General features: G+C 45.8%; 2 protein-coding genes across 9 annotated transcripts in view; both read left to right on the top strand.

Annotated features, from left to right (window-relative positions):
* Positions 1-12,503, top strand: part of LOC118289074 (caskin-2-like) — a 40,176-nt gene that overhangs the window by 14,271 nt on the left and 13,402 nt on the right. For 5 of the 8 annotated variants that reach the window (XM_047328224.1, XM_047328223.1, XM_047328222.1 and 2 more), the window contains exons 1-4: positions 410-428; positions 930-981; positions 11,653-11,750; positions 12,228-12,373. In XM_047328224.1, the coding sequence (XP_047184180.1) occupies positions 12,230-12,373 (144 nt within the window). In that variant the 5' untranslated portion in view covers positions 410-428; positions 930-981; positions 11,653-11,750; positions 12,228-12,229. Of the gene's footprint in view, positions 1-409; positions 429-929; positions 982-11,652; positions 11,751-12,227; positions 12,374-12,503 lie in introns of those variants that run through there. The other 3 variants (XM_047328227.1, XM_047328221.1, XM_035615763.2) reach the window with 1 other exon arrangement.
* Positions 3,262-8,552, top strand: LOC124849454 (centriolin-like). The gene has a single exon (XM_047328217.1). It carries the CDS (start codon positions 3,344-3,346, stop codon positions 8,279-8,281), a length of 4,938 nt encoding a protein of 1,645 aa, XP_047184173.1. The 5' UTR covers positions 3,262-3,343; the 3' UTR covers positions 8,282-8,552.

Genomic DNA, 12,503 nt, shown 5'->3' with positions numbered 1-12,503 from the left:
TGCCTCGACACTGCCCCCTACCTGTCGGCTCAACTGTTCTCTCTCACCGCGACATTATGACGACGTGCTGATTAGACGCAGACAGAACGTCACAACATCCCAGTGAGGGAATGGGGGGGCGGGGGCGGGGGGGGGGGAGCCAGAAGCAGAAGCAGGGAGTATTCGTCTGGCAGCAGATCAAAGACGATCTCAGTGACGGACCGTCCTGTGACAGGGGAGGTCGGACCCGGGTCAGAGGCTAATGCAGCTTCGTCAGGGAGGAGAGATTTATGATCCGGTGTATCTCCTCGCTGACGCCGGCTGGATGTCCCGCGGTGACTCCGGTCTGTCCCCGTCCCGGGCCACCGTCTCCTGTGAGATCAGGTCTTCATCGACTCTATCGTCCTGCAGAGTCTCTGAAGCCATCGCTGCCTCCCACAGGAACTACGGTTGAACTCTTTCATCACACTGAGTATAAAATCAAATCACATGAGTTGAAGTAAATAAATAGATAAACTGTGATGCTATGTCTGTGACAATTGCTGTATTTATTGTTTTGTTTGTTTCATTTATTTTCGTCAATTGATCTACTCTATCATCTTATTATTTAAATTATTAATTCTTTCAAATATTTGTAATCTTATTATTTATTCCTGTTGGATGTTTAGTGTCGGTTATAGTTTAAAAAAAGGATTTATTTTATTTTTTCCTATGTTTGTTTTTTCATGCTGCCATGGTCTATGTGACTGTAAATGAACCATAATGTACAAAATTAACATCATGTGTTGACGAATCCTTGAACCACAAACTCCTCAGGAAAATGTTTCACTGACGTTATGTATCAAGAGGGAAGTCGAGTCATGTTCTCACAGAGTCGCCCCCTGCTGGTCAGGACAGAGAACCAGACGCTGATCAAACGTTAACGTTGTGTGTGTGTGTGTGTGTTTCAGAGCTGCTGGGCTCCACCAAGAGGCTGAACGTGAACTACCAGGACTCAGACGGGTGAGTGATGAAGTCGGCTCTGTAAAATGTGTCCAGTCGTCTGCAGAACTCTGCAGGAGACTCGTCGTGCTGCGTTCAGACGAGTCAGCTGACGTCTGCCGTCAACAAGCGCCGCGTACAGCTCGTGTGTCGCCTCCCGCGCGTCGAGCCTCAGGCTGTGAAACGCTGACTGACGACACTTCTCCCTCGGAGCTCGTTAAGCCTGGAGGAGCAGGAGATGAAAGAAAGTCAAAGTCTCTGCTCATTAATATTTCTCTTTGTTAAAAAGTTTTCGCTTTTTCTTATTACTGCTCCTTCCTCTCAGCCCGTCTCTCCCTCCGGACTCAGCGGCGTCTCGCCACAACAACGTGTTTTGTTCATCTCTCTACATCACCGCACACGATTTAAGAATTATTTTCATTATCAATTCATCTGTCCATTATTTTCTCGATTCATCGATCAGTTGTTTGGTTCATAAAATGTTGGAGAATGTCGATCGTGTTTCCCAAACCTCCACCATGATGTTTTGTTTTGTCCTCACACCGAAGATCTTCAGTTCACTGTCGCAGAGGAGCAAAGAACCAGAACATATTCACATTTAAGAAGCTGAAATCAGAGATTTTTTTTCTCATAAAAACGATCAAAATAGTTGGTGGTTAATTTAGCAGGGTTAGGGTTAAGTTCGTATCCTCCACGTTCACAACGCTGCCTGGAAGCTCATCGAGCAGATCTGAATCCAAGATCAGAGCAACATCTGATATATGTTTTCACGGATCGACTGTTTTTAAAAGTGTAACTGATGGATTCTGTGTGTTTATGTTATCAGTTGCTCCGGGCTGCTGCTAACTAGCTGCGAAGTCTGATGCCGACCGGTAACGTTTGATAATTTACTGACAGACAACATCACGTCTTCGGCCTGTTTCAGCCGCAGAGAAGAAAAGAAATTAAGTCTTGCTCAGCAAAAACATTTCTACCTGAAAAAAGTGAAACAGTTTGCGTCACGTTTACAAGCTGGACGTTAATAAAGCTAATAAGCTGTGATCCTGTTGATTGTGTACAGAACTAGTTCAAAGCCGTGTGTGTGTGTGTGTGTGTGTGTGTGTGTGTGTGTGTGTGTGTGTGTGTGTGTGTGTGTGTGTGTGTGTGTGTGTGTGTGTGTGTGTGTGTGTGTGTGTGTGTGTGTGTGTGTGTGTGTGTGTGTGTGTGTGTGTGTGTGTGTGTGTGCTGGGGCTAATAGCCTCCATGGGGAAGCAGCTCTCAGACAGAAAATAAAGTTTTTTCATCATTCATCAGTGTCGCCGGGCGTCGCAGCTCAGACGACACTCCGCCTCCGCTGCAGTTAATCTCAGCGCCGCATCTAAACAACATCGTCAACACACAACTTCCCACAATCCTCCAGGGTCCGTCCTGCACGTCGCCAGCTGCACTTGTTCGTGTCATATCGTGTTTACACAAACTCAGTTGACAGACAATCTTTTCTTTCTCTTCTTGGTTCTTGTGGCTTCGCTTTAATCCAGAGTTTCTGTTTCTGTGACTCGGTCGTTTCGTCTGCTGACGAACCACAGACACATCTGCATGTTGTCGATCAGCGAAGCTTTGACGTGGTCACCACAGGGCAGCCACGTCGACCTCCACTTCACCACTTTACTATTATTCATGTCTCTGTACTTAGATTATAATATTGAAAGTAAAAGAATGATTTGAAGTTTTGAATAATGGAATCATCATTATGATGTGGGCTGAGCCCCCAAAGTCCCTTGAAACACTCTTGAATTATGATGAAATATTATTATATTTATTAATATAGTCACAACATTAATCACAAATATGTGCACTTTTGTCCTTTTATTGATGACATCTATATCAGGATGAAAATCCATCTTAACTGTAGAGTTCAGATAAGATGTTCACAGAGAAAACACAAAGGCAAATCAGGAAACATTAGTATCAGTATCGGAAATGTTTTACTCCTTAATATCGGTATCAGCCCAAAACATCCATAGTGTTCGGCTCTAATTTGAAATAAACCAAATTTCGACCAATCAGTAGAGATACACAGTTTCCCAGGTGAGCAGCCACACCTCCTCACGCCTCTGCCTTAATATATATTAAGAGATCAATTTGAGATCAATAACAGGTTTTTAATGTGTGTTCAGTCTTGAGTTTAAATTGTAAACAAGTAGAAAAAATACTGTAGAAGAAGAAAGGGAATCCTCAAGATCAAAAGTCGCTTCACAGGCCACTTCAAAGGCATTCCATGGTGACATCATCAGAGCTCTTATGTACAGTATGTAGAGCTGCAGCTCTCCACTGACTTATTCAGCCAGAGAACAACTTTCACTTTACACATCAAGATCATTTAGGATCCACCACAACGTACAACATGCCCCAAAACAGGAAAATCCCTAAAGAGGCCAGAGATCGGAACAGGGACCGCTCAAGTGTGCTCTCATTTTCTGCCGTTCAGAACCTGTGGAGGAAACGATGTCAGCAAGACGACAGCCAGACCTCACTTGACCAAACCAACGACATGACGGCCACACAGCTGGCCTACGACCACAAGTGTGATCTTCACAAGCAAATCAAGTCACACAGAGACCAGGTGACACAGAAACCGACCGCTGAGGAGGACGCCTGTCGCCAGACGCCTGAACAGGTAGAGAAGGAGAGCAAACTGATTATCCAGGAAGAACTGGACCGAGTCAGAGCTTCATGCCAAGAAGACAAACAAAGGTATGAGGCTGAAGTCCTCACAGTGACGCAGCGGGCTGACGACCTACAGCTACACCTTGACACCAAAATCAAGTCTCTTGCAGACAACAAGGAGATTCTCCAAGAAGAGTTGGAGAGAATCAGAGCTTTATACCAAGAGGACAAACAAAGGTATGAGGCTGACTTTATGGGAGTGACGCAGCTGGTTAAAGACCTTCAGCGTCAGCTTGACACAGAAATCAAGTCTTGTACAGAGAGAGAGTCACAAGACAAGATCTTACTGCAAGACCTGAAGGCTGAGCAGGGAGCCCTCAGTCAGAAGATGTTTGAGGTGGGGAAGAACAAGGAGATTCTCAAGGAAGAACTGGACAGGATCAGAGCCTCATGCCAAGAGGACAAACAAAGCTATGAAGCTGAAGTCCTCACAGTGAGGCAGAGGTCTGACGACCTTCAGCTTCAGCTTGACACAGAAATCAAGTCTTGTACAGACAGAGAGTCACATCACCAGCTCTTGCTGCAAAAGTTGAGGGCTGAGGTCCTGGAGGAGAGGAAGAACAAGGAGATTCTCCAAGAAGAACTGGACAGAGTCAGAGCCTCATACCAAGAGGACAAACAAAGGTATGAGGCTGACTTTCTCACAGTGACGCAGCTGGTTAGAGACCTTCAGCGTCAGCTTGACACAGAAATCAAGTCTTGTACAGAGAGAGAGTCACAAGACAAGATCTTACTGCAAGACCTGAGGGCTGAGCAGGGAGCCCTCAGTCAGAAGATGTTTGAGGAGGGGAAGAACAAGGAGATTCTCAAGGAAGAACTGGACAGGATCAGAGCCTCATGCCAAGAGGACAAACAAAGCTATGAAGCTGAAGTCCTCACAGTGAGGCAGAGGTCTGACGACCTTCAGCTTCAGCTTGACACAGAAATCAAGTCTTGTACAGACAGAGAGTCACATCACCAGCTCTTGCTGCAAAAGTTGAGGGCTGAGGTCCTGGAGGAGAGGAAGAACAAGGAGATTCTCCAAGAAGAACTGGACAGAGTCAGAGCCTCATACCAAGAGGACAAACAAAGGTATGAGGCTGACTTTCTCACAGTGACGCAGCTGGTTAGAGACCTTCAGCGTCAGCTTGACACAGAAATCAAGTCTTGTACAGAGAGAGAGTCACAAGACAAGATCTTACTGCAAGACTTGAGGGCTGAGCAGGGAGCCCTCAGTCAGAAGATGTTTGAGGAGGGGAAGAACAAGGAGATTCTCAAGGAAGAACTGGACAGGATCAGAGCCTCATGCCAAGAGGACAAACAAAGCTATGAAGCTGAAGTCCTCACAGTGAGGCAGAGGTCTGACGACCTTCAGCTTCAGCTTGACACAGAAATCAAGTCTTGTACAGACAGAGAGTCACATCACCAGCTCTTGCTGCAAAAGTTGAGGGCTGAGGTCCTGGAGGAGAGGAAGAACAAGGAGATTCTCCAAGAAGAACTGGACAGAGTCAGAGCCTCATACCAAGAGGACAAACAAAGGTATGAGGCTGACTTTCTCACAGTGACGCAGCTGGTTAGAGACCTTCAGCGTCAGCTTGACACAGAAATCAAGTCTTGTACAGAGAGAGAGTCACAAGACAAGATCTTACTGCAAGACCTGAGGGCTGAGCAGGGAGCCCTCAGTCAGAAGATGTTTGAGGAGGGGAAGAACAAGGAGATTCTCAAGGAAGAACTGGACAGGATCAGAGCCTCATGCCAAGAGGACAAACAAAGCTATGAAGCTGAAGTCCTCACAGTGAGGCAGAGGTCTGACGACCTTCAGCTTCAGCTTGACACAGAAATCAAGTCTTGTACAGACAGAGAGTCACATCACCAGGTCTTGCTGCAAAAGTTGAGGGCTGAGGTCCTGGAGGAGAGGAAGAACAAGGAGATTCTCCAAGAAGAACTGGACAGAGTCAGAGCCTCATACCAAGAGGACAAACAAAGGTATGAGGCTGACTTTCTCACAGTGACGCAGCTGGTTAGAGACCTTCAGCGTCAGCTTGACACAGAAATCAAGTCTTGTACAGAGAGAGAGTCACAAGACAAGATCTTACTGCAAGACCTGAGGGCTGAGCAGGGAGCCCTCAGTCAGAAGATGTTTGAGGAGGGGAAGAACAAGGAGATTCTCCAGGAAGTCCTGGACAGGATCAGAGCCTCATGCCAAGAGGACAAACAAAAGTACGAAGCTGAAGTCCTCACAGTGACGCAGCGGTCTGATGACCTTCAGCTTCAGCTTGACACAGAAATCAAGTCTCACACAAATAGAGAGTCACAACACCAGCTCTTGCTGCAGAAGCTGAGGTCTGAGCAAGATGCTGAGCTCCAGGAGGAGAGGAAGAACAAGGCGATTTTACAAGAAGAACTGGACAGAGCCTCATACCAAGAGGACAAACAAAGGTACGAAGCTGAAGTCCTCACAGTGGCACGGCGGCTTGATGACTTTCTGCGTCAGCTTATCACAGAAATCAAGTCTATCACTGACACTGCGTCACAAGACAAGATCTTACTGCAGAAAATGAAGGCTGAGCAGGAAGCCCTCAGTCAAAAGATGGTGGAGGAGAGAAAGAACAAGGAGGTTCTCCAAGAAGAGCTGGAGAGAATCAGAGCGTCATGCCAAGAGGACAAACAAAGGTATGAAACTGAAGTCCTCACTGTCACAAAGCTGGTTGAGGACCTTCAGTTTCAGCTTGACACAGAAATCAAGTCTGGCAGAGACAGAGAGTCACAAGACAAGATCTTGCTGCAAGACCTGAGGGCTGAGCAAGATGCTCAGCTCCTGGAGGAGAGAAAGAACAAGGAGATTCTCCAAGAAGAACTGGACAGAGTCAGAGCCTCATACCAAGAGGACAAACAAAGGTATGAAGCTGAAGTCCTCATAGTGGCACAGCGGCTTGACAACCTTCTTCATCAGCTTGACACAAAAATCAATTTTTGCACAGAGAGAGAGTCACATCACCAGGTCTTGCTGCAAAAGCTGATGGCTGAGCTCCTGGAGGAGAGAAAGAACAAGGAGATTCTCCAAGAAGAACTGGACAGGGTCAGAGCCTCATACCAAGACGACAAACAAAGGTATGAAGCTGAAGTCCTCACAGTGACGCAGCGGGCTGACGACCTTCAGTTTCAGCTTAACACTAAAATCAAGTCTCTCGCTCACAACAAGGAGATTCTCCAAGAAGAGTTGGACAGAGTCAGAGCTTTATACCAAGAGGACAAACAAAATTATGAAGCTGAAGTCTTCACAGTGACGCAGCAGTCTGACGACCTTCAGCTTGACACCGAAATCCAGTCTCTCACTGACACTGCGTCACAAGATCAGCTCTTACTGCAGAAAATGAAGGCTGAGCAGGAAGCCCTCAGTCAAAAGATGGTGGATGAGAGAAAGAAGAAGAAGATTCTCCAAGAAGAGCTGGAAAGAATCAGAGCTTCATACCAAGAGGACAAACAAAGGTATGAGGCTGACTTTCTCACAGTGAGGCAGCTGGTTAAAGACCTTCAGCGTCAGCTTGACAACAAAATCAAGTCTTGCACAGAGAGAGAGTCACAAGACAAGATCTTGTTGCAAGACCTGAGCACTGAGCAGGACGCTGAGCTCCAGGAGGAGATGAAGAACAAAGAGATTGTTCAAGAAGAGATGGAGAGAATCAAAGCTTCATACCAAGAAGAAAAACAAAGGTATGAAGCTGACTTTCTCACAGTGTCGCAGTTGGCTGACGACCTTCAGCTTCAGCTTGACACCAAAATCAAGTCTATCACTGACACTGCGTCACAAGACAAGATCTTACTGCAGAACATGAAGGCTGAGCAGGAAGCCCTCAGTCAAAAGATGGTGGATGAGCTCCAGGTGGAGAGGAAGAACAAAGAGATTCTCCAGGAAGAACTGGACAGAGTCAAAGCTTCATGCCAAGAGGACAAACAAAGGTATGACGCTGAAGTCCTCACAGTGACGCAGCTGATTAAAGACCTTCAGCATCAGCTTGACACAGAAATCAAGTCTCGTTCAGACAGAGAGTCACAAGACAAGATCTTACTGCAAGAACTGAGGGCTGAGCAGGACGCTGAGCTCCAGGAGGAGAGGAAGAACAAGGAGATTCTCCAAGAAGAGCTGGAGACAATCCAAGCTTCATACGCTGACTTTCTCACAGTGACGCAGCGGGCTGACGACCTTCAGCTTCAGCTTGACACCAAAATCAAGTCTCTCGCTGACACTGCATCACAAGACCAGTTCCTACTGCAGAAAATGAAGGCTGAGCAGGAAGTCCTTAATCAAAAGATGGTGGATGAGCTCCAGGTGGAGAGGAAGAACAAAGAAATTCTCCAGGAAGAACTGGAGAGAGTCAGTGCTTCATGCCAAGAGGACAGACAAAGGTATGACGCTGAAGTCCTCACAGTGATGCTGCTGATTAAAGACATTCAGCTTCAGCTTGAAACAGAAATCAAGTCTCGTTCAGACAGAGAGTCACAAGACAAGATCTTACTGCAAGAACTGAGGGCTGAGCAGGACGCTGAGCTCCAGGAGGAGAGGAAGAACAAGGAGATTCTCCAAGAAGAACTGGACAGAGTCAGAGCCTCATACCAAGACGACAAACAAATATGAAGCTTACATGGTCCTTGTGAGGCGGTGGGCTGACTCCCTCATGAAGGATCTCCCTGATCCCAAACCGGTGGAGACTGAGGTGCCTGAGGAGTTGCCAGCAAAGAAGAAGGCCTAAAACTTGAAGAGAGTCCGACACTATCTAAGACTCAACAGGGTGATGGCGAAGGATCGATTCCAGGTAATGAGTCCCCATGAATCTGAACATTGTCTCCTGAGGTGGTTTTGGTTTTTCTCCCTTTACAAAAATTTAATAAATGCATTCAATTTTGAACATCTGCCTCGAGTACTTTTTTGGTCAATGTTCCATCATAACACCAAGTTTACGGTGTTCAGTAGGTTTTGCAATAATCAATGGGACGGGGGATGAAACCTCCTCTTCAGTGATCAGAACAGTAAGTTTAATATTCATCTGTCTGCGTGTTTTCTACTTGATTTGATGATGTGATCATTAAATCCACTGGAGGATCCGGTGTTTCGTTGACATACTGTCAGATACTTTTACATTTCGCCAAGTTTTCATTGCCGATCCTCCGCCGCAGATTAATTTACAGCCTCACAGATGATGTGCGGAGTTTGCAGCCCCTCATCCTCCTCCTCCTCCAGGTGTATGCACAGACCTGCGCTCTGTAGTTTATTACTCATGAAGGGAAAGTTTGGTTTGTGAAGAGACGAAATGGCACAAATCAGGGTCTTTGCAGGCGTGTTGGTGTTTGTGCAGACTGGCAATTCATTGTGTGTGTGTGAGAAACAAACGCACACTGAGAACACAGGAGGCTCCTTTTTCTGTCTCCTTGTGAGACAAATTAGCGTTCGAGTCCCCGGCGGCCGCTCGACTCGCTGGTCGGTTGTGTTTCCATGGAGAGAGGAGTTGGAATGGGTCCCTGTGAAATGGGCGATGGTGGGAGCTCTGGCCCTTTTGTCCCGGGAGGAGAGGGTCCTTTACTCTCACGGCAGAATCCATGTGGAAGCTTCCAAAGCCAACACTTCCTCTGTCTCAGTTTCAGATCCAAAGGTAAAAAAATAAATGGGTTAAAGTCACTTAAAAAGAAAGACATTAAAAGCAAGATGACCCGATGTTAGAAAACTTTAAAGCAGATCAGTAAAGTTAGTAAAACTAAAAGTCCTGAGCATCGGGAAGAGGAAACGTTTTCCAACTGTTCCTCACTTTATTCATAGGAATGTTTGTTGCACTCTTGGAACTCTTATGAACGTTTCTAACACTTTTTATGATTTTATTATTTCTTTCAATGGACATCCTCTCCAACTAAAGCTCGTTCTCCCAAAATTGTCCACATGAATCGAATCATATTGACATTTAATGTTCTCCAGCATAAAAACTCCAACATCCATGAAATATAATCTGGGAAATCTCTGAAAATGACAATGTTTAAGAAAGAGAGAAAAAAATGTTTTGGTCCAGATCCCACCAATGGATTCTTTCTTGGTTTTTCAACCAAATTTACTGGAAATCTGCCCCCCCCCCTTGTGAAATCCTTCAGACAACCTGCAGTCAAAGGAAGATTTAGAGCTCTGTGATTGGTTGGGACTCTGCAGGAATGTGGCACTATCAACAGGAATGTCGTCTGTAACTCTGGGGGGACGTTTGTTGCATTTGATACCACCGCAGTACATTCCAGTCTGTAGGGATGACACTGGGGGGGGTTAGGGTCTTTCTCTCTCCATCTGTGGGCCCCCCACCCCTTTCAATTCTTTCTCAATGCGTTATCCCCGCGGCAGTGTTGTAGTGTGGACGGTCAAAAGATGGACTCTTTGGAAACGATGGCGCGATCAACCAGCATTCGCTTCCTGACTGTCCCTGCTCGTATGGTGCGTTCACACCAAACGCGACGAGAATTGTTTTCGCACGATGAGATTACATCAAAAGTCAAACTAAAGGCTTCGCGAATGGCGCGAAATTCACATCACTCCAGTTGGAATATTTTAACTCAAGCGTGTCGCAATGTCGCGAAAGTCAATTAGCGTTGAGATCCTCCCGACGTTTCTAGAGGCCGAGCTCCGCATGAAGAACTCATCCAGTTTACTCCAAACTAATCTAACGCAGAAGCTGAAAAGCCGTCTGCTCCTCCTCCTCTTCAGACTAATTATCTCGACTCTAAATCCGACTCCAGCAGCAGTTCAAACCCTCCCGACTCAGACGAGCTCCTCCTTCGCTCTCTCCTGCTCTTTGTAACCTCTCAGTGATCCGTCCATTACTGCTGGAGTCGCCCTCAGCAACGACTCTGACCGCGCTCGCTTGAACGAATGCGAATGTCGCTCACATTACGCAACAGAAAGAAAAGGAAGGACGAGCAGCACAAAAACAACCCCCCTCCTCCTCCTCCTCCTTCGTTCATGTCTTGTACTTCATTCTGTCTGGAGCAGATCTGCTCTAATGTCTTTCCCTGCAGCTGTTTCCTCAAACACTGTGGAGCTTGTTCTCACTTTAATACGAAGCAGGAGCGTGAAATCAAACCAATAAAAGTCTCTGAATGTGTTGAAAACAGGGCTGATGATTATCTTCATTCATCTGTGAGTCATTAATCTTTTTAGACTCTTATTCTGTGGCAGCATTTTCCAACTTGTTTCAACTGAAGATATGATTGAATAACAAGTTTTTTTTTAATCTGCCTGAATCAATATGTAATTTATTTTTTACACTGAGCTTCAGTAGCATAATGACACCTAGCAACAAGCTAACGGTTAGCCCGGGAGCTAGCCAGTTAGCATCTGCATGTAAAGCGTAGAGCATAAAGAGTGGTTACCTCTCTGCTAACTGCTAACAGCTAACTGTTTATCATAACAGTACTGTATTTAACTGTATTCAACTTTATTTAACTTTATTATAACAGAACTTATTTAATTTAATTTAAATTTATTGTATCAGAACTTTATTAAACTTTATTGTAACAGAACTTTAACAGTGTATCAGTCTACGACCCACTGATAAAAAAAGACAGAGCGCCGATTAAAACAAGTTCGTTCAGACTCGTCAGCGTCTGAACAAATCGGGGCGTCTGTGTTTCTTCCAGATGAAAAGTAAAACCCTGCCTGAAACTGGAGCTGAGTGAAATCATGAAGTTCTGTGGTTTGTCTGAGCCAATGAGACGGAGGGAGAGTCCGATCATTGTGTGAGTCAGACGTCGACCTGCAGACACAACAGTCACATGATCTGGTTCACCTGAGGTGTGATGTTGTTCTGGACCCTGATTCTCTGAACGTGGCGTCGTCATCGTCTACAAACTGAAACACGACACAGAGTTTTCACCCTGACACGTGGACCAGCAGAGGGCTGGGAAAACTCCCGCCAGCCGTAACCATGGCAACAAGTGACATAGCTCTTGACCTTTGACCTCTCTCTCTCTGTCTCCCAGGTTCTCGGCGCTGCACCATGCGGCTCTCACAGGAACCACAGAGCTGCTGTCGGCGCTGCTGGAGGCTCAGGCCAGCGTGGACGTCAAGGACAGCAACGGTCAGACACACACACACACACACGCAGTATCACCCAGCCCTATATATATATATATATACATATATATATATATATATATATATATATATATATATATATATATATATATATATATATATATATATATATATATATATATATATATATATATAATATGTTTGGTGCTGCTGATTTGTATATTGGCGACAAAAGTGGGAGAATCCTATGGATGTGATCAGGTTCATTAACGGCAGAAAGAATAATATCTATAAATCTAAAAACTATCCAGTAAAAACTCCATTAAGCTACACTAAATACTTTTTTCATGAAGATACAGATGACGTGAAGCCGACCGAGCGTCTTGTCGGTCGGGGATCAGCATCAGTAATCAGATCTTATATTTGCAGCTGAGGAGGGGCAGGAAGTGATGCTGACGTGTGTGTGTGTGTGTGTGTGTGTGTGTGTGTGTCTGTTGTTGTTGTGTGTCCGCCACTGCAGGAATGCGTCCGCTGCATTACGCAGCCTGGCAGGGGAAAGCCGAGTCCGTCCTGACGCTGCTTCGCTCCGGCGCCTCGGTCAACGGCGTCTCGCTGGACGGACACATCCCGCTGCACCTGGCAGCTCAGTACGGACACTTCGAGGTGGTGAGTCCAACACGACTCATAATCAACTGTTCATCTGTTAATGGTCCGACCGTGTGAGATATTATGAATATTACACTGATGCTGAAGTGTGGGCGTGGCCATGTTCGAAGTCTACACTCAGTGAAACATC

This window comes from Scophthalmus maximus, chromosome 17 (genome assembly GCF_022379125.1).
Source record: "Scophthalmus maximus strain ysfricsl-2021 chromosome 17, ASM2237912v1, whole genome shotgun sequence".
Classification (NCBI taxonomy): Eukaryota; Metazoa; Chordata; class Actinopteri; order Pleuronectiformes; family Scophthalmidae; genus Scophthalmus; species Scophthalmus maximus.
Note: the sequence above shows the minus strand (reverse complement) of the source record. Positions and strands in the feature narration are given on the sequence as shown.